Source organism: Myotis myotis, unplaced genomic scaffold, assembly GCF_014108235.1.
Source record: "Myotis myotis isolate mMyoMyo1 unplaced genomic scaffold, mMyoMyo1.p scaffold_m19_p_16, whole genome shotgun sequence".
Classification (NCBI taxonomy): domain Eukaryota; kingdom Metazoa; phylum Chordata; class Mammalia; order Chiroptera; family Vespertilionidae; genus Myotis; species Myotis myotis.
Genome location: NW_023416320.1, coordinates 13,441,872 through 13,468,714, shown reverse-complemented (window position 1 = coordinate 13,468,714; position 26,843 = coordinate 13,441,872). Strand labels below are relative to the sequence as shown.

Below are 26,843 nucleotides of genomic sequence, written 5' to 3'. Positions count from 1 at the left end.
GAAGGCCATCACACACCCCAGGCGTTTCACCAGGCTCTGTGGCTCACAGAGGCGGAAGTCGCAGTCTTCACCCTGCAGGTCCCATGTCTCGGAAGCATCAGGAACAGAGCCTCTCTGACGGGGGGCCCACACAGAAGAGGGGGCTTGAAATGTGAAGAGGGAGACAGGGGGTCCTTTTGAGCATCTGAGCCTTGAACTCTGCCTCACCCCAAGCCTGCCTACCCATGGCCTTTCTCCTCCCTGAGCCAATAGTTCAGTCCCTTTTTCTGCTCACAGTTCTGTTTCGGTGGATGTTGACTTGTTTATTACTTGCTAACAAGACAGTCCAGCTGACACAGGGGCAAACCGCAGCTGTGCCTGCAACAGCGCTCATCCACGTTCTGTAGCCCCTGGACATCGATTCACAAAAGATTCCCCGTCTCCTTTGAGCTTAAGCTGGGACCTGCCCTGGAGTTCAGACGTGTCAGGACAGAGGGGTGGTGCAGGCAGCGTGTTTGCATTGGGGACTGAGGAGCCTCCCCGAAAATAACTCGCCTTCAGGGCAGGGCGCCAGGCCCGGCAGCCTCGCCCAGCAGTGGGAGAGCCAAGCCTCAAGGTCGGAGGGGAGGACAACTCCAAAGACAACCAGCGTTTGTCCTCAGATCTGTCCTCTGTCCACGACCTGAGCCCATGGAGAGGAGGGGCTGAAAGCAAAATCTCAGGAAGCTAGCCCTAGCGGTTTGGCTCAGTGGATAGAGCGTCAGCCTGTGGACTAAAGGGTCCCAGGTTCGATTCCGGCCCAGGGCACATGCCCGGGTTGCAGGCTTGATCCCCGCCATAGGGGGCGTGCAGGAGGCAACCAATCAATGATTCTCATCATTGATGTTTCTATCTATCTCTCTCCCTTCCTCTCTGAAATCAATAAAAACATATATTTTTTAAAAATCTCAGAAAGCTATTTGCCACAAAAGTATCCACGGTAGGGTACAAGCAACGCTACGAGGGATCCCCTCTAAAATTACAGCACAACACGGAAAGGGAGAGGTCTCCCGACTTTACGATGTCACCTGCCCATTCTGGGTACGCCGCTCTAGAGCAGGGCTTTCCGCCTCACAGCACTGATGCTGGGGACTGGTCGTTCTTTGTGGGGGGGCGCTGTCCTGAGCAGTGCACCCCTGGCCTCTCTACTCATGGATGCCAACAGCAGACGCCCCCAACTTGTAACAACCCCAAATGTCTCTAGATTCACCAAATGTCCCCTCGGGGGCAAAACTCACCTGGTGAAGAACCACTGCTCTAGAGTATCCGTGGTTGGGGCAATAATTAAGAGTGCAATCGCTTCAGTGCCCACCGGAAGTGGGCAGAATAAATGCTGCAAAAATAAATGTGCCTGGACCACAGGCCGGCGCCCGGGGTTTTGCGGGGGAGGGGGCTGCCAGGGAGGGGACACTTTCTTAAGCAGAAAGACAAAAAAACAAAGAGCAGAGTCAGGACCCCGGGGTAGAGAGCAGCAGCTGGCAGGACTGATTCGCGAGCCGCACCCGAGGTCGCCCTGAAACGCTTTGGGAGACTGCAGAGGGCTCGGCCCCGGGAGGACGGGTGGTGGCAAGGCCCAGTGCTGAAACAGGCGCTTTTCTCTTCACGTGAGCCCGTCTGCACCAGAGCGAGGGAGACCTGAGAACATTTGGATTAACTTTGCAAAATCCCATAACCTCGAACCGTATTAAGTAGCTTGGTTCGCAATTACCCACTACTGTTCTCTCAGTCACAAGTCAATTTACCGAGGGCCACGGGGTCATAGACTCCAGACTCCATTTCTGGGGACAGAGAACAGGGCGGTGTTACCCGGGCCAGTTTAACCAACGGTCTCCAGGGCGGCAGGGAGATTAGCTTGGGTGAGAGGAGGCACTGAGACAGAGAGAAAATAATTCCTGTGGGCCATGGGAGTGGAGTTTGGTGACAACAGGCAAGACCCTTTGGGGGTTTTAAAAGGAACGAGATTAATTTATTCACCACAATTTGGGGGGCCCGCGGGGGGGGGGGGGGGCGCTGACGCTGAGGTGCTAGAGTGCAATGAGAATTGGCTTTGCTGTCAGACAGAGCTGGGGTTCAATCCCCTCGGTCTCATCTACTGGTTACGTGATATTGGGCAAGTTACTTCTGTCTCCTCATCTTATAAAGTGGCTAGAACAGACCTAACACTTAGTATGTGCCTTACCACGCTAGCTGACCTCCCATAAAGGTAAGCAGGAGGTGCCCCCTGGACAAGTCCCGAGGGGACAGTGATCATCTGTGTTGTTAGGTGGACCCTGTGAGGGACTCACAGACCAATGAGGCTTGGTCCCTGCCCTGAAGGGGCCTGACATTTCATTCTTCAGTCCCATCCAACCAACATTTCCATTGTGTGCAAGCAGAGGACCGACTGGTCCCTTTTTCCCACCTTACTCTCCCTGGGCCCTGCCAGGAATCCCAGGAAGGAGGCCAGGGCTTGAGGCTGCTGAGGCTGGAAGACGTCCTCCTTACACTGCTGCAGTGTGTGAGTGAGGCCGGCGTGCTGCATATAAAATACCTTGGAAGCAGCGCCTGTGCCAGCCTGGCCTGGACTCATGCTCTGCCAAGTTTTTGTTCGAGGTTCGCATCCAAGTCTCAGTTCCAGAGGCTATACCCTCCCCGGGGCCCAGCCCAGGAGCCCTGGTGCAGCCAGCCTCGAAGTCCCAGGCTCAGATTCCTGGGCAGTCAGCTCCCTGAGAACCCATCGTGACTAGCACCAACGAGCCACTGGCACCACCATATGCTCTAAACCAGTGATGGCGAACCTTTTGAGCTCGGCGTGTCAGCATTTTGAAAAACCCTAACTTAATTCTGGTGCCGTGTCACATATAGAAATTTTTTGATATTTGCAACCATAGTAAAACAAAGACTTATATTTTTGATATTTATTTTATATATTTAAATGCCATTTAACAACGAAAAATCAACCAAAAAAATGAGTTTGCGTGGCACCTCTGACACGCGTGTCATAGGTTCGCCATCACTGCTCTAACCACTGTGCAGTTTAAACCACTTGTTTTCTTGGTCCTGGGGCTCCAGCTGCCTTCTGTTCTCCATCTTGCAATTACATCCCTCTCACTAGCCCACCCTGTCCTAGCTTTGGCCTTATCTCTTGGCTAACAATATGCTCCCTCATTTTCCCCCGCTCCCCATTTCTGCAACCCCCTCTCTTATCATTCTCTTCTGGGCCTGCCAGTAATCTCAGAACCTAGCCCAGACCTGCCCTGGGCTGTTAAACTCCCGTCATTAGACTCCCCTAAACCCTGAGACCCTAAGGCCATCAGGACCCTTTACCTCCCTCCACCTACCTTCATACCATTTCTACTCGCTGCGGAATATCCATCTCTAGGAATGACCTGCCCACAGCCTCATCATCCAGTAAGACCATCAGTTCCTTCAGGGCAGGAACCCAATGGTAGTTATCGGCCGAGCCTGGAGCCTAGTACAGTGCCTGGCACATAGTTGGTGTTCAACAGTTTCAATGACTCCATAACGACTGCCTCAGGTCCGTTTTGGAATAAGATGAGGTTTAAGGGAACACACTCTGCCATGAACTAGCCGCTTGCCCTTAGGGAAGCCATCTCCACTCACATTGCTCAGCTGTAAAATGAGGAGGTTGGACCAGGACCAGTGAATCTCTTTTCCATCTGACAGAGAACCCCAAAGACCATGGGTTTTTCCCCCTCATGGGATATCACAAGTTTTGTATTTAAGTTAGTCATCTTATCTCAGCTTCCCTTCTTTCCACTGCCTACTTAAAACCACCACAACAAAACAACAGTTCTTCTTATTTTCTTTTTATCTGAGTTATTTGTTTTGTTTTTAAACTTTTTATTTTAAGATCATGTGTAGATTCACACACACACACACACACACACACACACACACACACACGTAAGAAATAATACCAAGAGATCTGTATGCCCTTTCCCAGGTTCCCCAGAACTATAGTACAAGATCACATTCAGCATTGACAGGGGTACACCCCACCCATCTTACTCAGATTTCCCCAGTCTTACTTGTACTCATTTGTGTATTTGTATTTGGTCCCATGCAATTGTATCACATGTGTAGGTTCATGTATCTACCACTAGTCACGACACAGAGCAGTTCTGCCAACTCAAGGACCCCTCGTGTTGCCTATTTTTTGTTTGTTTGTTTTTTAATATATTCTTATTGATTTCAGAGAGGAAGGGAGAAGGAGAGAGAGATAGAAACATCAATGATGAGAATCATTGGCCAGCTGCCTCCTGCACACCCCTCACTGGGGATCGAGCCCACAACCCCGGCCATGTGCCCCTGATCGGAACTGAACCCAGGACCCTTCAGTCGCAGGCCGAAGCTCCATCCACTGAGCCAAACCAGCCAAGGCTGTCATGTTGCCTGTTTAATAACCACACCCTCATACTCTCTTGTGACCTGGCTTCATCATCCCGCTGGAGCCCTCATTAATGAGCTAAACAGGTAGCTGCACCGGCTTACCCTTTGTATGAACATTAAGATTTTTAACGTTTGGAGGAATACACTTTGATATATTCCTTTGGCATTAATGAAATTATCCTATTAAGTAGCAGCTCCAGGCTGAGCCCTGATGACAAGGGTAGACCAGATGGTTCCTAATTCTCCACCGGAGACTATATTAATGAAAACCATCACTCTATGTGCCAGGAGCATGGGTGATTTAGAAAGCTACTTTTCTTCGTTGTGATTCAGTTTTTTCTTCTGTAAAATTAAAACAATAACAGATCCTATTTCAAGAAGTTCATGAAGAATTTAATTACAGATGCTCCTCAAGTTATAATGGGGTTATGTCCTTGTAAATTCACTGTAAGTTGAAAATATACTACGTTGAAAATGTGTTTAATACACCTAACCTACTAAACATCATAACTTAGCCTAGCGTACTTTAAATGTGCTCAGAACACTGACGTTAGCCTATATTTGGGCAAAATCATCTAATATAAAGCCTGTTTTGTAATAAAGAGTTAAATCTCTAATGACATTTCTTATGTGTGTCACTTTGGTACCATTATAAAGTCAAAAAAATCATTTAGTCAGACCATCTTAAGTTGAGAATCGCCTGTAGTGAATACACAGAAAGCACTTAGAACAGTATGGTATGTATGTTCTCTCATTTAATACCCACAACAACCCTATGAGGTAAGTACTCTTATTATTTCAATAAACTGATATGAAAACCAGAACATTTAAGGAAGTTCAAGTATCTTTCCCAAAGTTTCCATGTAGAATTGTAACTCTGGACGCTGTGATTTCAAGTATCGCTTTGCCCGTCTCACTTCATGAGAATATTGGGCAGCTGTACCAATAAAAACCAGAAACTGGGGTTCCAGGGGAGCCCTGGCTGCTGAGACGTGGGGGATTTTGCACGAAATAGGTGGCTATCAGGAAAACAAATCCTGAGATCCAAATAGCCCCACCATCTTATTTCTAGAGTTTGAGAACTATTCCTCGGAACAACAACTTCAACAACAAAAACCCAAAGGAAAACCTTTGTAAGATGAGTGAAAGAACATTTTGTCTACATTTTCTTCCCACACAGAGCTGGAAACACCTGGGGAAAAGAAGCTGGTACTCACCAGCTCCAACTCATTTAGCAAAGGGAAGGCAGCACAGTAGATGAGGCCCCAGAGCCTCCTCCCTCAAAAAGCCAATGTTTTGGATTCACAGTTCTTCCTTAGAAATAGTGATTTAAATCGAGGCACAATAAAAAACTTCCTGGATCATGTCTGAGGCAAGATAAAACTTCAGCCAGTCAATAGCCTAGGACCGTGGTCGGCAAACTGCGCCTCACGAGCCACATGTGGCTCTTTGGCCCCTTGAGTGTGGCTCTTCCGAAGCCTTAGGAGTACCCTAATTAAGGTAATAACAATGTACCTACCTATATAGTTTAAGTTAAAAAATTTGGCTCTCAAAAGAAATTTCAATCGTTGCACTGTTGATATTTGGCTCTGTTGACTAATGAGTTTGCCGACCACTGGCCTAGGAAGTGAAAGCTCACCGTTGGAAAAGGCGTGGAGGAAAGGAACCAGAGGCAGAGCTTGAACCATCCTCATCAGTCCCTCTCATCTCACCTTCCCTGGAGCTGGGAGCTGGGCCCCCGGGATGAGTGCCCACGTGCTGGTACAGTGAGAAAAATGAGTTACTATTGTGGGAATGTTCATATGGATGGGTGCTAAGATTGTCCATGTCCCTTCTTGGCAAGACTGGTATATGCTTCCTCACTTTTTCAGCAAGGGCTTCCTTCCCGACTCATATCCCCCTCTGCCCTGCCCTGTTTTTCCCCGTATAGCATTCATTTCTAATATACTGTGCACTTCCCTTCTTTTTAATTAACCCATCATGCCTTATTTCGGAGGGCAGGGATTCTTTGTTTATTTTGTCACTATTATTTTCTGCAGTGCCTAGAACAATGAATGCCTGGCACATAATAGGTGCTCCATAAATACTTGGCAAATTAATTTAGAAGTTTTTTTTTTCATGTTTGTGTAAATATCCTTTCCAATGAAATGGCAATAATAAATGATAAGCCTTTGTCATGCCCTGATGGCAAAATAAAAAATTAGCAACTCTATATTAGCATGTGCACACATTCACACATATTTTTCCTTTTTAATTTTACACAAATTTTTTTTTTTTTAAATTTTGCTGGCCCATGAATTCTACAAGTCTGGGACTCTAGGTCCTCAGGAAAGGGTTTGGAGTAAGGCAGGCTTGGCTTGCGTCTGGCTCTTCCAGCTGTGTGATCTTGGGAAAGTTCCTTTATACCTGTAAGCCTTAATATCCTCACCTACAAAACAAGAATAGTAATTGAGAGGGTGATTTCTATACAGCAGGGACCTGGTACGGAGTAAGTTTAGTTCGACGAATAAGTGACGCTCGCCACTGTGGCTCAGCGGTAGCACAGGCAGGCCTCCCCAAGGCCGTGTCCAAGGCCCTCTTGGGGTTTACCGACAGCTGGACCAAGCCAGGCCAGGGACACCCAAGGCAGTTTCCTGGCATTCAAGGAGCTAATCTCGATTCACTATTCAACTCCTTTACTATAAATACGAGTGATTAAATCAAAAGGATTCAAGGCACCACTTCCAAGCTGCTGAACTCCATCTGCCTGGGGGTGCTGACTTCGAAGACCCTTATAAATGAAGGGACTGATCAATGAATCCCTTCCCCCAGCATAACTAGGAAAGACAGGAATCGGGTCAGGAGCCATTGCCAAGAGGACAGCCTTCAGAAATGATGACAAAACAATCCTGAAATGTAAGCGAGAAAACAGCACTTTCAGAGGAATTTGATTTGCACACATTTTCAATATTGAATGTTTTGCTTTTCTTCAAGCACAACCTTGCTTTTTGCTCGAGTTCACACTGTTCAAGAGTCATGTTAGCAAAGGAAAGTTGTGGAGACAGGAAGGATGAAGACAGAGGTGAGGTCTGCTGCGTAGCCTTGAGAAAAAGAGAGCTGAGTCAGAGCAGGAGAGAGGAGTCTGGACTTTCAACTGTTTGGGGAGGGCAGAGAGATGAGTAAGTGGGGAGGGTAAGGCAGTCAGCCACCTTCTGACAGCAGGCTCTGTCCCAGGGTCACCCTGGGTAGGGATCAACCTGTACAATTCCATGCAATGAAGATGGAAGGGGGACATGTGCTACTTTAAAATTCTTGGCTTAGAGACCCTGACAGTTCTTCCCTGTTGAGGATATGCTTTCTAGCCTATTTAGAGTGCTCTGTCCCTAAAGGATTTCCCCGGGACATTGTCTTTGGTGAGATCCATGGAGGTTAGAATGGATTTGAGGGAAGGCTAACTAGTTGAAACCCCTGCCCATGTAGCCCACAGACTAGTATTTAAAGGGATGAGTTGCTGAGCAGGCGACCCAGAAATCCTCTGCAAAGGTCCAGCTGTGGGTGTCGATCCTCCTCCCCTGAGAAAGCAGCACCATGTTGGTGCATAGGACCACACAGTCCCTTGAAGTGGCCACCTCCAGGCAGAGTTGGAAGCAATGCAGGTAATGAGAACAGTGTGAGCATTGAATCTACTAGGGACTAGGAGACCAGATAGATCTTCTGACTAGTTCTGTCCCTAGGCCTCCTGACATTCTTGGTGCAGACCAGCATTAGCAAGAGGATTCCCCCTGCAAAGTGACCCTGGGAGTGCTCACAAGAGCACCTAAGACGCTAAGAAGGCACCTCTGTGAAAACATGTGCAGCTTGTGTGGTAGATGGAAATGTCAGCAAGCTTTGAATATTACATCTCATCCTATATAATAAAGAGGTATTATGCAAATTAACCCTCACACCCTCACAAGATGGCTGCCTACGACCAGGCCGGCAGGAGGGTTAGTGAGGGACAACCAAATGACTGAACCAGAAGTTGGACATCCCCTGAGGGATCCCGGATTAGAGAGGGTGCAGGCTGGGCTGAGGGAACCCCACCCCACCCCACCTGTGCATGAATTTTGTGCACCGGGCCTCTAGTAGATATAAAATAGTTCAAATACATAATGGGTAAGAGGCAGCTGGAAATGTCGGGATACCCTTTCTATGGAAAGACCAAAGGAAGGCACGTGGCATGGCCATTCTGTGGACTCCGGTGGCCTAGGGTTGGAGCCAGACTTGTAAGTGTCCTCAGTGGTGCCATTGTGGATCAGTCATTCATAAAATCATCTCAATGTCTGTCTCCTAGAGTGGATTCCTCAGAACCTGAAGTTTACAGAATGATAACTGATGTCCTTTGAAAAAAAAAAGTTATGGTAAATGTGTAAGTTTGGGCAATTCTGTGTTAAGGGATATTCATTTCCTGAGGCTACTGTAACAAATGACCACAACCTTAGTGGCTTAAAACTACAGCACTCTATTCTCTCACAGTTCTGGACGCCAGAAACACAAATTCAAGGTGTTGGCAGGGCCGCCTCCCTCTGGTCTTCCTGGCCTCACCTGGCATCTGCTGGCAGCCGGCATTTCTCTGCATTCCTTGGCTTGTGGCCGCATCCCTCCTTCTCCACCTCTTCTTCACACGGCCGGCCTTCCTCTGTGAGCGAGGACGTGTCGGAACTCACTCTGCCTCTCTTTTAAGGTTATGTGTGATTGTGTTTGCAGCCGACCCTGATAATCCAGGATAAACTACTGCTCTCAGGATCCTTAACTTTCCTCACGTCTTTTGTCACATGAAATAGTAGTCACCCTTTTTCCATATTCACCCGTTCTGGGGATTAGGACTGTTGACCTGGCTTTGGTGCTACTGTTCAGGTAAACCTCGAGGTTTAGCCTTGAATGCGCTAAAGCACATTGTGACTCTCTAAGAGGAGCTCACAGCATGAAGCATTGCCCGAGCTTATCTAACCACAGGTGCTGAGCTACTTACCGGTGCCTTCCTGGCGGGAAGAAGTGTTTTCTGCTTTATCGCAGGTCTTTTCCAGGCCCGAACCTCTCTGAATCGTCACACTGTATATTTCCAAACAACTCATCCAGGGTGTCCCCTGGCCCTCTTCGGCATCTTTGCAATTCCTAGGGGTTGGCATCCCTGTAGCAGAGGCCCCAGGTCATGGAAGAGCAGCACCTGTGCTGTGAGGGTCGGGAGGAAGCCCTTCCCAGGTCTTGGCACGGAGTCTGCTTTGCTGTCAGGCCCCTGGCAAAGCCTGCCATGGGAAGCTGCAGCCCTGACGCAGCTGGTTCTCAGCACACACACAAACGACTTTCTCTTTATTCCCAGAACACACTGGCACTTTTTCTTTTTTTTGATATGCTGTAGGGGTTTCCCTGGCAACCAAATTGGAATTTGTGTATTTGTCCTTTCCTGCGAGAAGTCCATCTGATGGAGGAGGTTGGAGGAGAGGATGCAAGACCCAGTCCCCTTTCAGTGTCTAATGAGTCATCGGTTTGGGGGCTTGAATCCTCCAAAAATGGTGCTGGGTCCTGGTTGTGTAACTTTCCTTTTCGGGATTGTTTGTGGCTCAAGGCACCAGTGTTCTCTTCGAGGACAGCACTTGCCCATTGTGAGAATGGGATCTTTTTTCATAACCCCTCCCTCCCTCCCTCCTTCCCTCCCTCCCTCCCTCCCTCCCTCCCTTCCTCCCTCCCTCCCTCCCTCCTTCCCTCCCTCCCTTCCTTCCTTCTTTCCTTCCTTCCTTTCTAGTTTTTGTTGTGTTTCTGCTGTTGTTAATCCTCACCCAAAGATATTTTTCCATTGGTTTTTAGAGAGAGTAGAAGGGAGGGGTAGAGACACAGTGAGAGAAACATTGATGTGAGAGAGACACATCGACTGGTGGCACCCCGACCAGGGCTGGGGATCCAACCTGCAACCAAGGTACGTGCCCTTGACTGGAATCAAACCGGGGACCCTTCAGTCCTCAGACCAACGCTCCATCCACTGAGCCAAACTGGCTAGGGCATGGGATAGGTTTTTTACAGTAATTTCTCAAGGGCCTTTGGTTCCTAGGGAAGTTGTGGGACTGTGGGGCTGGGACCATAACTAGTTTTGCATCCTGCAGGCCCCTTTACTCACTTCTGCCACCACTGTTACTGGTACTTAGATTCAAATTCAACTTGGTCATCTCGGCACAAGGTCCTCTAGGGACCCAGGACTTAAACTCTGACCACTCCATGTCCTGCTTGATTCTAAGACGTCACTTATTTCTGTAACCACAGCAACACTTGCTTCTGCCCGTCTCTGCTCCTGAAATGCGGCAGGGCTACCCTTCCGTTGTTTTTCTTGCAGAGAGCGGGACAACATGGATGGGAGCCAGACGAAAAGAAGGCAGAAGCTTAATATTCATCATTGAGAAGAGCGCAGTAATGGGCGGATGACAGCAAGACCTGGGAACTCTGAAAGGAGTTGAACTTGTACATCAGATGAACCGAGAACTGATCGTGAAAGGGGAAAGTAGGCATTTACGCCACCTTCTCAGGGAAACCAAGTGAGCATAAGGAGAAGCTATAAAAGAATTCCAGCTAATAAAAGTTAAAGAAATGTTAGAACATCGCGATTTGCAATTCCTAATGAAGTAATTCATGTAGATAATGGTTACTGATGACAACCAAATGACAATTTCATATGGTTCAATCTTACATGTTTTTTAAGAGTCCTTATCTTTTAGATCCATACTGAAGTATTTAGAGATGAAAGTACAGGACTTTTGGAATTTGTTTCAAAATAAGCCAATTGGTGAAAGGGAATGGAGATAGAGATGAAACAAGATTTGCATGTGCTAATAATTGTTGATGCTGGATGATGGTTCATTATACTAGTCTCCCAATTTATATGTGTGTGTGTATGTGTGTGTATGTGTGTATATGTGTGTGTGTGTTTGAAAATGTGTCTGTGTAGTTTTAAAACTTTTAAATATATAGATGTTTGAAATGTTATGTTTAAAACATACCTACGGCGACAATTAAGGGATTCCAGAATTGTTCTGAGCAACTGCAACTCCATGGTGTCTGCTGGGAAGAGACCATCCCTGTGAAGATACAGTTTCTGGTGTATGTCCATATGTGCGGGGGTGTGGGTGGGTGTGTGTGTGTGGGGGGGGGGTATTTAAATCAGCTTCTCCTAGAAGCTTTTGTTCTATTCCCCACTGATTTTTTGCTTATGGCCATGGGATTTGGGGATTCTAAGAATGCTGCAGTCAGTGTTTGCACTTTGAATTCATGTGCACAAAGAAGGAAAAAACAAGGCTTACGGGCATGGCACTCTCCCTGGGTCCCTTTGTTAACATTTTGGCAGCGCTCTTTAAATGATGCCTTTTCTCTCAGTTCCCTGGATGCTTTCTGAAGCCTGTGCAATGACTAGAAGGCTCTGTCTCTACAAAGGAATACCTGATTCAGAAGAGTAAACATCACAACAGCAACCTATTCATCAGCTGCCAGACCCAAACCACCAAAGGTGGTGACTTCTGAGGACTCCAGCTTGGGCCTTACAGCCCCTGGCGGTGAGCGAGGGTTGGTGGGCTGAGTGAGGGTTGGTGAGCGAGGGTTAAGGAAAGGTGAGCGGAGCTCAGCGAGGTACAGGGAGACTGAAGATCCCTCACGCCTCCTGGCAGCAGCTCCCCATCCTTGCAAGTGTGGAGGGCCAGCAGGGAAAGCACCCCAGGCCACAGCAGCTGCCCTGGAACCTCTGAGTCAACAGGGACCTGTGATGAAGGGACAGGAGGATCCCAACATTCCTGGGAGCTGAGGCCAAGGCCGGGAGAGCTCCTGGGGATGCCAGGATACTGTCTTCTTCCCAAATCCCACTCCAGCCAAGAGCATGATTTGCATAATAAAATATCGAATGCCTTCATACCCCAATGTTACCAGTCAGACTTGAATACCCTTAAAAACTGCCTTCAAAATGAGAAATGTACTTAATCCCATTTATTTGTTCATTCCACAAACACTGTTTGAGGGCTCTATGAGCTGAGCTACTTACAGGTGCGTTTGAGGGCTGGGACTAGTCCCTGCACGTCCCCGTCTCTCCTCTCTCCCACACTTCCTTCCCGGTCAAAGACAGGGGCTCCTAAACCTGGCTGTCCCTCAGGAGCGCCTGGGACAGGAGCAAGCACTGGCACACAGCCATGCTCATTCGCTGATATATGGTCTGTGGCTGCTTTGGTGCTAAAAACAGCAAAGTTGAGTCGTAGCACCCCTGAGCATGTGGCCTGCAGAGCCTCAAACCATCTGGCCTTTTACAGAACAGGTTTGCCAGCTTCTGACCTGGGAGGGGTCCACGGGCCAACGGCAGGAGCAGCATCACTTAGGAGCTGTTAGAAAAGCAGGGTCTTGGGTGCCCTCCTGGACCGATGGAATTCCAATCTGCGCCCACATGCAGGTCTTCTGGCCCCACCCAACGCTACCATCAGAAGCCCCCAGGGTGGGGCCTTTACTGTGTGTTCTCCAAGTCCCTCTGACAGATGAATAAGGTGCCGAGGCCCCTGGGGTGACCTCCCTGCAGGCCTGACACCAGATCCTCCAGCTGCCAGGGGAGGTGAGCACTGAAGGCTCATGCGTGAGGGAGTGAACGCCTCTCTGGGAACTGCCCTCTGTGGGAGAAGTGGCCCCACCCAAAGTCACTTCCTCCAGCTAGAGGCAGCCTGAATCTCACCCCTAGGGGGAAACACCTCTCACTACCATAGCTGAAGCGCCAGCCCAGCTCCAGAGCTCCCCAGGGGATCAGCTGAGACGCCTCTGCCAACAGCAAGCAGTTCAACTCTCCCTGCCCTGTCCCACCTCCCTCACAGTGTTCCCGAGAACTCTCCCCAGTAAAAGTCCTTCTCAGGCCTTTCCTGACACTGTCTTTGAGAATGGACACAGTGTGAGAGGAGAGAGAAGACATGGCCATAAACAAGAACATTCAAAACAGAATGAGAGTCCTGGGAGGTGAGTGCTAGAAGGGAACAGGTGACTGAGGCGGGTGTGCAGGAGCTGAAGGGCTCTCAGAGGTGTGGGGGCGGTGGCACAAGGCAGCCCCTGAGTCTGGCTGAGGGGAGTGGACTGCAGGCAGCTAGTGGAAGAGGAGGCTGGAGAGAAAGCCTTAAATGCCGGGCTAAGACAATTGCATTCAGTGGGCAAAGGGAAATCATCATGGAAGGCTCTGAGCAGGAGAAGCACACAATAGCGATCCTAGCTCTGCTTCAGGAATCTTCGCCTGGCAGTGGTGTGATAGGGAGAGCAGTGGCAATGCCTGGAGCTGGGGGGCCAGTCAGAAAGCCATTGCACATGACCCGGTGAAAGGCAAAGAGGTCACGAGCTAGTGATCAGCTAAGGGGCTGGCAGAGGAAGAGCCACGGGGCTCAGAATAATCTAGGCCTGCCTTCCCAACCCCCTCACTCACTTACAACGTACAGGCACTTGGGCAAGCACCTCGCCTTTCTGACATCCCCGTCTGTAAAATGGGGTTAACAGAATCAGGTACGGTCTAGGAGTGCCTGGCACATGCTAGGCATGCAATAAACGGAACCATGCTCACGAGGCCTGGCTGTGTTCAACCTGTGTTTGCACACACAGCGCTTGTCACCCCGGCAAGCAAACAGGAGTGTGTGCTAGGAAGGCCGGCCTTGTAAAGTGGTGATTATTGGACGTAATAATTTAATGAGGCCTCAATTTCATCGTGTATGGAGGCGCTTAATCCGGAATCGTCCCTCTTACAGTGCACAGGCGATCCCGCTTCCATTGTGGCCACTGCCTGCCCTGTTGTTATGACGACTGGTTTCCCAAATGCCCCGTTATCTTCTACAGATCCTGTCGGCTTTCTCATGCCTGAAAGTCCATAAGCCCTAGAGACAAGAGCAGGGCGATAGCTCTGAGCGTCCACAGGAAATAGTGTCGACTCCTTAAATTAGCCAATTGGCTGTCTGCTGCTTCTCCGACAGAAGCCCTGGCCGGAGCGCCAGCGCGGCCCTGCACGGTGGCCCTCCAAAAATGCGCCTACTCGTTGGAAATTGGTGCCACGGAGTATCAGCTGGCACGTCAGTTCCCTGCGGCATTGACTCTGCAGGAGAATGAAGCAGAAAGCAGAGGAGCATCCACCACGTATCTCTTGTACCCATCATCTGATGTCAACAGATCATCCTAGTAAAAGATTGAAGTTTAGGGTATTGTTGCATTATTTCTAAAACTAGTTCAATATTCACACATGTTTCTTTCAGCAAATAGCCACCTTTATGAACTCACTTGACACATGGGAATGTTACAAAGACAGTCACTATTATTACTAGAGGCCCAGTGCACAAATTCGTGCATGGTGGGGGTCCAGCCGGCCTGCCCCAATCGAGGCTGATCAGGCTGGGCCAGCTAGGGGGAGGGGCTGGAGGAGGTTGGCCGGCCAGCCCTGCCCCCTGGTCAAACTCCCGGTTGAGGGGGCAATTTGCATATTAGCCTTTTATTATATAGGATTATTATTGCAAAATCTTAATACCAGTAATTACATTCCTATGGTTTTCGGCAGAACATCTCCCCTCCTCACTAACCTACTTCCGTTCCTCCTTCTCCCTTCCTCCCGCTAATCTTCTCTCCTCTCTGACATATCCTGCTCACAGTCTACCCGAAATCTCTTCTCCTCTTTTTCTTTCCTGGCCAAAAGGACCCAATACGTTAAGGGCAGTATGTGTGTCTAGCAATTGCCGTGATTTCCTTCACTCTTGCAGCCAGCTAGTCATGTAACATGGTCCTGGCCAAGGAGACTCAAGCAAGCTGACTGGGTTTTGGGAAAGCTATTGCTTTACAGATTTTTAAAAAATTGCTCTTCTCTGCATCTCCTCTTCCTATCTAAGATAAGATGCTGCAGCATCTTGCAGCTAGAGGATGGAATCCACACCCCGAGGATGGAATCCACACTCCAAGAATGGAAAGCAATAAACGCTGAGAGCCAGCTCTTTGCGCCTCCCTGAGCAGTGCAGCTGCCACCTCCGGATTTTCTGTTAAGCGCAAAGATAAACCCTCTACTTGCTGAGCCACACTGGCCTGGTTTCTGTTCGTGCCACCAAACACTATTTCTACCCGATGCAAACGGTGAGGAGGATTCCCTCACCCAACAAATACTCGCTGAGTGCGGACTCTGTGCTGAGTAAAGAGATGAACAATAAATGAACAAGACAATGGCAGGCTGTGGTATTAGGAAAGAAGTAACCAGACAGCGACTGGGGAAGGCGGGTCTCTCTCAGGAGGTGACATCTGAACTGAGAGCTGAAGGGTGAGGTGGACGCACCCATGTAATGAGTCGGAGGAGGGAGAGCACATTCAGGCAAATGCAAAATCCTGGTGACAGGAATGCGGTGGGGTTGAGTGGGAGGTTCAAAGAACAGAGAGGAAGCCAGTGTGGCTGGAACACAGAGAGGAAGGAAGAGAGTGGGGAAGGGAGGAGAGGAAGAGAGGGAGGGAGGGAGGAAAGGAAGGAGGGAGGGAGGGAGGGAGAGAGACAGAGGGAGAGACTGGGTCATGCAGGCCGAGGGTTGGAATTTTATTCTATGTATAACAGAATGGAAAGCTACCAGGGGAATTAAACAAGAGAATGACAAGACCCCATATATGTTTTTAAAAGATTGTTCTCCCTATGACGTGATGAATGACTTGTCAAGGGCAAGAAGGGACCCAGCCATTGCAGGGGTCCAAGTACAAGAAAACTTGGTTGGGCTGAGGCAGGGCCAGTGGAGATGCAGAGTAGCTGTCACCCCCAAGGAACTGCCCATGATACCCTCACCTGTGGTTACAAGGACCCACCTGGCCAGCGCACTTAGAATCCAAACAGTCAGGTTTGAAGAGGCGATGGAGGAAGATATTTTTAAAATACCGAGGCGACAGAAGGAAATACAATTATAAGGTAACTGGAGGAAAAGATGGGCGAATTCGCAGCAAAAGTTTTGATTTTTCAGTATTCAGAGGGGAAGAATCGGATCCTGTCGGAGCTGATACACGGGGACTGTCACAGCATATGAACAAGGAATTAATGATTTCCAAGAGGTGGTCAGAACTCTGAGGTCCTAGATGCCCACGGCCCTGGCTCTCTCCAGCAATGCAGGCAGCTGAGGAACAGGGATGGAAGGCGCGGAGGGAGGGGTAGCCCAGGTGTGTGCCTGGAAAGACCAGCCCAGTGCAAGAATGAGCGGGGGAGGGGATCCTCCGTGCCTGGGTTGGCAGCACTGAAACCCTGCCACCTCCGAAACGGGAATACATTTGTTCTCCAGTGACTCCCATCCCACCTTGTAGGAACGGAAACCCAGAAAAGCGGAGAAACAGCTGGTGAATGTCTGTCGTTAACGTCTAATTCCTTCACCACTGAACATACTGTCTCCAAGCAAAATACAAGGAAGATGGTGATGAAAAGAGCGGAAAAGGTCCAGTGACTGGGGGCCATGATGCGTGTGAGAACCTGTTATTAAGGAAGGTCTCTCTGCCCTGACAACGTACGCAGAGGCCAATACTATGGCACTGGCATTGGGGGTGGGGGTGGGGGTGGGAGGTGGAGGGGGGCTTTTACTTCGAGTTCAACCAGCAAGGAGACAGTAGTCAAGGCTCAAATCTGCTCCCCATCCAGGGCTCAAGGTGAGATTTAAGGGGTTTCAGCACCAGATCATTCAGGACAACAGACCCTTGGCTTCTGAATGCTGACAGGAGCGCGGTTTCCTCCTGTGGGCTTCTCCACACTTTCTACGTTTTCTATAAGGAACATGCATTGCATTTGAAACCAGAAAAAGTGTTACTTTGCACAAAGACGGTTCACCTGTAAAAAGCCCAGCAGGTGACTGGGATGCAGGTGATGTTCTGAGCATCCCCTCCAGCCCTGCTCAGGCTTCAGCACAGGGAGGGGCTGCAGGTGGTCCCTCAGGACTCTCATCCTCAGCCTTGTCAACGCCGGCGGGAGGCCCCCACTCCACGTGGTTCCTATTTTCAAGAAAGCCAAAGGCAGATGGGGTGGAGGAGGGAAGTAAATTCGTGCTTAGCAGTGACAGTAAAATGGACCCTGGCCTGGATTTAGAAACAAGAGGCCCGAATTCTGATCCAAGCTCTTCTCTTCCTTTCTTAGCTGGGTGGCCTTGCTCAATCTCTTAATCTCACTAAGCCTGTATCCTCACTTAGTAAATGGTGATAATAATGGGTTTTTAAGTCTTTAGAGAGTTATATAAACCAATATTCAAAATAAAAATTCCCACATATAGCAGATGCTCAGTAAATGCTTTTTGAATTTAAATGATAAGGAAATAGATCCAAGCTCAGAAACAAGTGTGAGGTAATGACAACAGAAATCCTCTCTCTCTGAAAAAAATTTAAAAATCAATGGGAAAAATATCCTCAGGTGACTATTAACAACAAAAAAGGCACATGACCGAATGACCAACCTACCACCTAAGCCAGTGATGGCGAACCTTTTGAGCTCAGCGTGTCAGCATTTTGAAAAACCCTAACTTAACTCTGGTGCCGTGTCACATGTAGAAATTTTTTGATCTTTGCAACCATAGTAAAACAAAGATTTATATTTTTGATATGTATTTTATATATTTAAATGCCATTTAACAAAGAAAAATCAACCAAAAAAATGAGTTCGCTTGTCACCTCTGACACGCATGTCATAGGCTCGCCATCACTGGCCTAAGCACTGTTGTTGAAAATATAACCACAGGTGTAGCAGGTGTAAAGGGAGAGCTGGGGAGAAGGAGGCTGAGCCATCAGGAAGCCCCAGGTGGGCTCTCCACAGGTGCTCCCACCTAAGGGAAGGAATCCAGATGGTCTTCCTTCATTTCTTCAGGCTGCGAGGGCCTGCAGGGGTCTGTGCACACACTCCTCAGACACACACTGCTCAGTCCCCTACTCCTCCCGCATCTCTCCCTCATGCTGTTCCTTTATGTCTGCCTCCCCTGTATTATTGACTTACTCATCTTTGTACCAAATGTGTATGGGATGAACAAAAGAGCAAACAAATGTCTTTTATCCTTGGTCTGTCAACAGAGGGAGATAAAGACCTAGAACCGTGGTCGGCAAACGACAGCTCGCGAGCCACATGTGGCTCTTTGGCCCCTTGAGTGTGGGTCTTCCACAAAATACCGCCACACTCAAGGGGCCAAAGAGCCGCATGTGGCTCGCAAGCTGTGGTTTGCCGAGCTGCAAGTTTGCCGACCACTGACCTAGAATATTGTCTTCGTGGCACTATCAAAATGAATCAAGGTCAGCAAGTTTCAACATTAATCTGAAACCAACAAAATTAATTTTAACAAGAATAAATACAAAAATCCCAAATTTGGGTTACTGAAATCAATAGTATAACTACAAGATTCATTTATGGAATGCCACCTATATTCCAGTCACTGTTTCAGGTGCTGGTTACATAGCCCTGAAAACACCATGTCCCTGATGTCATAGAACTTTATCTAGAAAGAAAGGTCTAAGGGTTTTAACTAATCACAGGGTTCATGTGAGGCATCCGTATGTAGCTTGGAGCTAGCCATAGGTCCCCATGAATTGAGAGAGACTTTGACAAACCACATAGTGTTTGGAGGAGTATGGTTAAGCCCACAGAGGCCCAATGAGAAATGAGACACGACTGGAGGACCAATGGTGAGAGGAGATGCAATAGCAGTCCTTAAGTGTTGTGAGAGCTGTCTGTACAGACTTGATTTCAAGGGCCAGATAGAAATTCCAAGGCAGCAGGAATAGTTTCTCACAAAGGTAACAGCTCCACGGAGGTATGGGGCGGCCCTGTTCCCTACGGAGAGGTATCCCATCCTTAGCGATGCTGCAGGAGAAAACTATGCTGAGACCAGACCAGACTATCAAGAGATCATCAGCTCAGCTGGGTGTGACTCCGCAGTTGAGTGCCAACCCAGGAACCACCGGTTTGATTCCCGGTCAGGGCATATGCCCAGGTTGCAGGCTCAATCTCGAGTGGGGGGTATCCAGGAGGCAGCCCTGATCAATGATGTTTCTCTCTCATCGAAGTTTCTATCTCTCCCTCCCTTCCTCTAAATAAATAAATAAATAAATAAATAAAATATATTTAAGAGAGAGAGAGATCAGAATAGTCTCTGAGTCCCATCAACAGTAAAATCAAGAATTTCATAGTTCACCCCCCATTGATCGGGAAGGCAGTATTCAGGAGTGTGGGCTTGGGATTCTGGTCCTGGACTGGGACAAGTCCGAACTGTGTAAACGGGATGGTAATAGTTGCCACCTTCTCAGCTTGAGGATGAGCCCAGGTGATTTACATCCAGTGCCACGGGTACAGTGCCCGGCCCTTCGTAAGTCATCAGGACCTATTAGCTAACGGTGATACTAAGTGCTGTTCATTTTATTTGATTTTCCAGTTTACCCGGGTAAATCATTTTGCTGCGAGTCTCTAACTCTGCAATCTTTCGTGTCGCATTTACTAAATCAATTATTACAGCAATTTAAACCTGTAAAGTGGAAGCACGGTAGAGAACTTTGAAATGTTTTATTCTCCAGAGAAATTAGAGAGAAAAAACAACAGTACTAAAGGGGATGGGTAAGGATGTAACGAGAGGGACTTGTGATTAAATCAACGTGAAGCGAGGGAGCGATTAACCTGTAGAACGGCTGAGCCAGGCAACCTCCGTCTCCCTTCTCCTCGGGAGACCTCCCGCAAGACAACAGCAGTAAACATCAATCCAGCAAGCTGCTTTCATGAGGAGTCACTCATGCCAGACCAATTTCATTTCCTCCCGTGACAGAGACACGCTTCGGTGACACAGCGAAGCAATGGATATCCGATACTGTGGCTTCAGCTAAGTCTTTGATTCCAGCCTACATAACAGCTAAGTCTCAAAACGCAATTGAATTCTGCTGGCTAGTGGAAGTGATCTCCAGAAATGGGAGCCAGAGGCTCACCATCACTCTTTGAGTAAGGGGGAGGCATGAGCTCTTTCCTTTGTGGGACCTACGAAACCATGCCCCGTTCTATCAATATTTACCGAACACCTGTGTGTGTGAGGGGGAGGCCCTCTATTGGGAGGCATGCTCCCCGTGGTGCTGGCACAGAGGACACAGAGATGATGGGTTCACTCCCTGTGCTCAGAGCTCCTGAGGTTGGGGTGACCAGCAGGAAGTGGCTTTGACACTAAAGGAGGGTGACCAGGGGCTCAGAAAGAAAGGATCTTGGAAGACAGGGGGAACTGAGGGTAAGACTTATGAAGTAGTTGAGAGAATGTCTTGACCAGGGCAATGTAATTGAGCCCATTCTGTCTTGAATTAGGTGACCTCCAGAGACCCTCCCCAGCTTTAAAATTCGAGTGACCAAGCCATTTTTGTGATTTTACAGTCTGGACTCTGCTGAATCCAGCCTTTCCTTTCGTCCCCCATCAGAAAAAGATCGATGGAAACAGGAAAAAAATGCCATTCCAGCTTCCTATACAACACATTCACTGTGGGCCAGCAGGTGCCCCCCCACCCCCCACCCAAACCCCCCGGAAGCCTGGGACTGAGTCCATGGGCTGCCCTAGGCTTGGCAGGGTACCACCAGTGAGCATGCTTGTCCTAGGCCCCACCTGTTGCAGGGACCAGATCTCATGATGCATGTTGGGATCTGACTCAGGATGGCAGGGCAATAAATGAATAAGCTTTGGAGAGGAATAGCTATGTACATATTTAGCCAGCACGCAATAACTCTCTCATACGCATAAATATGAACACACACTCATACCATATACTCCCAGTCACCAAGGCAACCATTCCTGATGCTGCACTTTGTCCTTTTCAGACTAGATCTTTTCCACTACGTTTCCTTGGAGTGCAGCTCTGGCCTTTGGCTCTGCTCAGCGGTACCATACCTCCCTGGGAGAGGCTGTTCCGTATAACAGTTCCCAGGCCCACTTTAAAGGCTCCCTACGTCTCTTGCTCCTTCTGACACTGAATTCAGCCAGCACGTCGCCTGGAGAGTTGCTGAGAGCGTCAGCCACAGAAAATAACCGTCCTATTGAATAACTGACAAGTCTCGCTTTTGTTTAAAAAAAGGGAATCACAAAGTTCACGTGGAAAGGGAACCAGCTTTGGTCCTACAAGATGGACAGACCGATTCTCAAGACGAAAGGGACAGCTCTTCTTTAGGAGGTGTAGGTTAGGATTCTCCATCTTTTAAGAGCAGTTCACATGTCTTTCCGCCTCCGTAGAGTATACATTCTGCTTCGAGTTAATCTCATTTTCTATTTTAGATTTCATTATTTAAAAATGCCAGTAACATCAAGGAGTCAATAGATGGTTAAAGGATGTTAATCCAAATATTAATCTGTTTTTTTACAACATCCATGTAATAAGTAGTGAGATTTTTGCCTTTTCACATCACCAACAGTTTTATGATTAAAATTCAGTCTGTGGCAACAGTTAGCCTATTTTCCTCTCTACCCTACAATTATTAGTGTCGCTAAAATAATAATAATAGTAATAATAATAATAAACAACTTGATTCTGTGACAGGACCAGAAAGTTCTTTGCACGCCTTTCCATCTCAATCCTGCTAGCGGGAGGGGGGCGGGATTACCTGGATGGGAGTGTTTCCACCTACATGCCTTGCCCCACTGAAGCACTGAGGCCCCAGGGAGAGGGAGGGAAGTCCTTCACAACTGCCTGAAGGTGCGCTTACATTGCCTTGAGCTGGGATTCTGGTGTTGGAAGCTCTCTAGGGGCCACCTTCCCAGGGGGGAGGAAAGGGGAATCTCGAAGGAACACTCCACCCAGGCCATCTGGGTGAGGCGCTGCGTCTCTAGGTCCCCGGAGAGAGGGCCAAGGTCTGGAGAAGTGACCCGGCTGAGTACACAGGGGGCAGCCGGGGACATGGACCAAAGTGGGGGCGGAGGCGAGCCCCCGGGGGCCGGGAGCGTGGGTGGAATGCTGGGCAGGTGTGCGCGCCAGAGGGGCAGGTGTGTGCCCAGGGGCGCAGGTGTATGTGCCAGGGGGGCAGGTGTGCGCGCCAGGGGGGCAGGTGTATGTGCCAGGGGGGCAGGTGTGCGCGCCAGGGGGCAGGTGTATGTGCCAGGGGGGCAGGTGTGCGCGCCAGCGGGGCAGGTGTGTGCCCAGGGGCGCAGGTGTATGTGCCAGGGGGGCAGGTGTGCGCGCCAGGGGGGCAGGTGTATGTGCCAGGGGGGCAGGTGTGCGCGCCAGGGGGGCTGTCCTCTCACCCCACGCGAGCGCTGAGCCGGTCTCCCCGCCCCTCCCGTCCCTGGCGGGGGCTAAGAAGTGCTGGGCTTCCCAGGCACCGGGGTCCGCCTGGGACCCGCTCCCGGGCCTAGGGCTGCAGCCTGTGCGGGCTCTCACTGCCTGCTTCCTGCCTGCCCCTCTCCCTCCTCCCCTCGCCCCAGCCCCGAGTTCTCTGGGGGACAGCGCTGCCCTGGCGCCGCCACCCCGTCCTCCCGCGTCCCCCGGGCCCGGCCTCCTGCGCCGGCGTCGGCGGGACCCGCTCACTCACCCGCGTGCAGGCCGCCCGCCTCGGGGCCGCTGTCGGGGCCGGCGACGCTGGGCTGCGTGTCCGAGTCGGTGTAGGTGAGCCAGGTGGACTCGGTCTCCCGCGTCCAGCTCTCGTAGTAGCGGGGCTCGATGGCATCGGCCCTGCTCCCGCCGCAGCCCATCCTCCCGCGCGGCGGGCTCCCCGCGGCCGCTCGGCTCGGCTGGGGCGGCGGCTCAGCCCCGGCGGCGGAGCCCGGGCCGGCGAGACCCGGGAGGCGGCGGCGGCAGCATCGCGTCCCCAGCCGCCCGAGCCGCCCGCACCCAGCGAGGCTCCCACTCCCGCCGCGCCCTCCGCGGCGCCCCCTCCCCGCGCGCCCCTCCTCTCCGGCTCCAAGGCCCGCCCCTTCCCCACCTCTCCTTCCCCGCCTCCTCCCTTCAACCTCTCCGCTCCCCCGCCCCCCTCACCCCCTCTCTCCCACACCCTCCCTCGGAGCGCCAGCGGGGGACCCCCCTCCCCCCGGGGATCCCACCAGGGCTTCCGCCTGCAGGGGCTGGAGTTAGGGCCTCCACCTTCTCCCTCCCTCTTCCTCCTTCATCCATCCTGGGAAGCTAAAGCCTTTAGGAAGGGACCCCAAGCCTCCTGGCCACTGGGTTCAATGGCGGTGGCTGTTGCTGTCATTTCCCAGTTCGAGCAGAAAGAGTGCCTGAGGCAGGGCGCTGCCAGGACGCCCTACAAAACGAGAGGAGGCCCCTGGAGCTGGTTTCAACCTGGACAGGGGGGGCAAAGTATGTATTGCTGTTCAGAGTGAAGGGCAGCCGCGCCACGCAGCCCTGTCTTGGCTGGTTTGGGCCTGGGGAGTGCGACCTATGCTTTCCCAGAGAGCTGGATAGGCTCTGTCCCCGACACCCTTTCCAGGTCTGCCACTTGCTGACCCCAACTCTGTCCTCAAGAAAGCCAAAGACAGGGGCCCTGAGACATCGGACACCCTCTCTGAATGGGGCTGGGAGGCACGCTGGCTTCCCTCCAAACCCCCAAGGCAGCCTTGGCATTCCGGGGTCTGGCCCAGCTCTCAGCCTTGTTCCCTGGTGCACACTCAGCTCAGACTTGGGTGGGAAAACAAGTTCACCTGTCCCACAGACACCGGAGCCCGCCCCGGGGAGAGGAGGAAGCACCTGCTGAGAGGAGGAAGCACCTGGGAGAGGAGGAAGCACCTGCTGAGAGGAGGAAACCACCCCTACAGAAAGGGCTAAAAGAGGAGGACTAGAAGAATAAACCCTCCATGTTTTCATTCATTCAACCTGTATTTACTAAATACCCATTATGGCAAAACACTGTCATAAAATACACAATATAGTACACGATGTCATACCCACATGCTATGTTGTGTATATTACCCATTGTCTATAGGCAGTAGTGTGTACTGTTTAATACATCTTATAAAATATACAGAGATATGTATAGTATTCGTTAACCTATATAATAAAAACCTAATATGCTAAGTGTGGTCATCCACTCAACCAATCAAATCGTAATATGCTAATGATATGCTAAGGCTGCTCAACCGCTTGCTATGATATGCACTGACCACCAGGCGGCAGACGCTCCAACCGGTAGGTTAGCTTGCTGCTGGGGTCCGGCTGATTGGAACTGAGTGAGACAGGCCAGACATGCCCTGGCCTGGAGCCCCCCGGTGGCCCCTCCCTGGCTGGCCAACTTCCTGCATTCCTCTCCAGCCCCGATCCTGCACCGGTGGGGTCCCTCAGCCTGGCCTGCACCCTCTCGCAATCTGGGACCCCTCAGGGGATGTCGGAGAGCCACTTTTGGCCCGATCCCGCAGGCCAGGCTGAGGGACCCCACTGGTGCACAAATTCGTGCACTGGGCCTCTAGTAGCCTATAAATTTATGGGATACAGACTAGAGCACATTGTCTATAACATTTATTATGTAGCATCCAGTAAATAGGCCCAGTCCAGGGCATTGCCTGGCACACAGTAGGCCCTCAGTACATGTCCACTAAATAAATAATCTTTCTGTATAGTTCAATTCACTTCAATTATTACAGTTTAGGCTGAAGAAAAGTTATGCAGGGCAGAGCATCGGACATGCCTCTGGCAGACACTAATCAGAATCCGGAAGGTGGAAGTGAGTTAAGACTCTGAGCCAAGACCAGCATGCTGAGCTGCTCCCACCCCAGAGCCCAGGCTGGCCCTTCCCCTGCAGGCATTGCTCCTCCTTTAAAGACAGCCCCAGCAGGGAACCTCTGTTCAGCTGTGTGAGGTGGTGGTGCAGTCATCCAGGAGGTCCCAGTTGCCCTTTTTCTTTCCCTCTGAATATTTTAGTTTAAGAAGGATCAGCTTGACCGGCTGGCGTGGCTCAGTGGTTGAATGTAGACCTATGACCCAGGAGGTCACGGTTCGATTCTGGTCAGGGCTACAGGCTTAATTCCTGGTGTGGGGTGTGCAGGAGGCAGCCGATCAATGACTCTCTCTCATCATTGATCTCACCTCTCTCTCTCTCCCTCTCCCTTTCTCTCTCTGAAATCAATTTTAAAAAATGCTTTTTTGGAAGAAGAAGAACCAGCTCTCGGGGACAGAGCACTCTCAAGGTCTCGGCAGGAGCCCCTGCTTCCCTCCGTTTTAGGGTCAGGTGCACCTTTCACAAGCACCTGCTTTGCGATGTCACACCTGCAGAGGTAGTCCAAACAGAAAGAGCGCCTGAGCTGGGAGGTGGCTTTCCAGTTTAGGCTAAAGGGATCTGGACTTCACACTGAGAGCAGTGGGAAACAGGGGAGGGCTTTAAGCCATACCAGCAGCATCAGATCTGCCTTAGCAAACTCACACTGAGGGCAGGTGGAGAATGGGAGCGCGTTATGAGACGCCCAGAGAAAGGCAGTGATGGTGGAGGACTTGAGGAGTTGGGTGGATAGGATCGCCAGCTACGGGGGAGAGGAATGCTGGAGGCAAAGCAGCCAATTGCACCAGGGTGGAGAGGTCTGGAAATGGCCGGTCAATGAGGAACACTGTCCCGAATGAATTTGAAATGCCTGTGAAGTCTGAGTTCACATATGTAAAGCAATGAACTCAGAGCCGGGACTATAGCAAAAGTCGCCCTTTATAAATGCTAGTTTTCATGATCACATAGCTTCAAATCTGGGACTCAAGAGAGGTTTCAGCTAGTAAAATGGATTTAGGAGGCACCAGCATATGAAAGATATATGAAGAAATGTCTCTTTTCCCCAAATAGCCAGGCCTTTCCTGTTTGGGTTTTCTACTGCTCACACTTCCCAACTCCTAGTGCCCCACTTCCTGCTCCATCTCTCCTGTCTTATCTCTGTCCCAGCATCTGACTCCAACTTTGATATTCCAGCCACTACTTATCACTTTCTCCAGGTGTATCAAAGACTGGATGGATGAAGATACTCAGCACTCAGCTTTGAAAGGTCCTCCAGGTCTCCGTGCCTCAGTTTTCTCATCTGTGAATGGGGCTAGTGAATTGTGTGAGGATGGGTCAAGTGCTTAGAAGAGTGCCTGGTACATAGAGAGCCTCAATCAGTGTTAGCTATTGCTGCACTTTTGGGGCAAGGAGCAACAGAAGAAATATCTGAAAGTAGTGTTTTCACATGAGATCATGTCTGTGAGTTTGCTTAGCACAGAGCAGAAGTTTGGCCAATGTTAATCTTTTTTATTTTCCCTCCCTTTCCCCTCACCCTTCCTTTATGATGTTCCTACTAACAGCCTTTCTGCAAATAAGATTTCTCACCACCATTTATAATAATAAAAGTGTAATATGCTAATTAGACAGGACAGCTGACGACCTTCCAGACGAAGCCAGGGCTGTGAGGGCCCAGGCAAGCTGCCACAGCCGCAAGGGCCAAGCCCCTTGCACGGATTTCGTGCATCGGGCCTCTAGTTGCTATATAATCATTGATGGAACAGCCATCTGGGTTTTTTTC

At 50.0% G+C, this 26,843-nt stretch overlaps 1 protein-coding gene across 1 annotated transcript in view; it reads right to left on the bottom strand.

The window, feature by feature from the left end:
- Positions 1-23,254, bottom strand: part of BAALC (BAALC binder of MAP3K1 and KLF4) — a 50,891-nt gene extending 27,637 nt beyond the window's left edge. Inside the window, 1 exon segment of the mRNA XM_036338333.1 lies at positions 22,913-23,254. Coding sequence (XP_036194226.1) covers positions 22,913-23,072 — 160 coding nt within the window. The 5' untranslated portion in view covers positions 23,073-23,254.
- Positions 23,255-26,843: the final 3,589 nt, after the last annotated feature.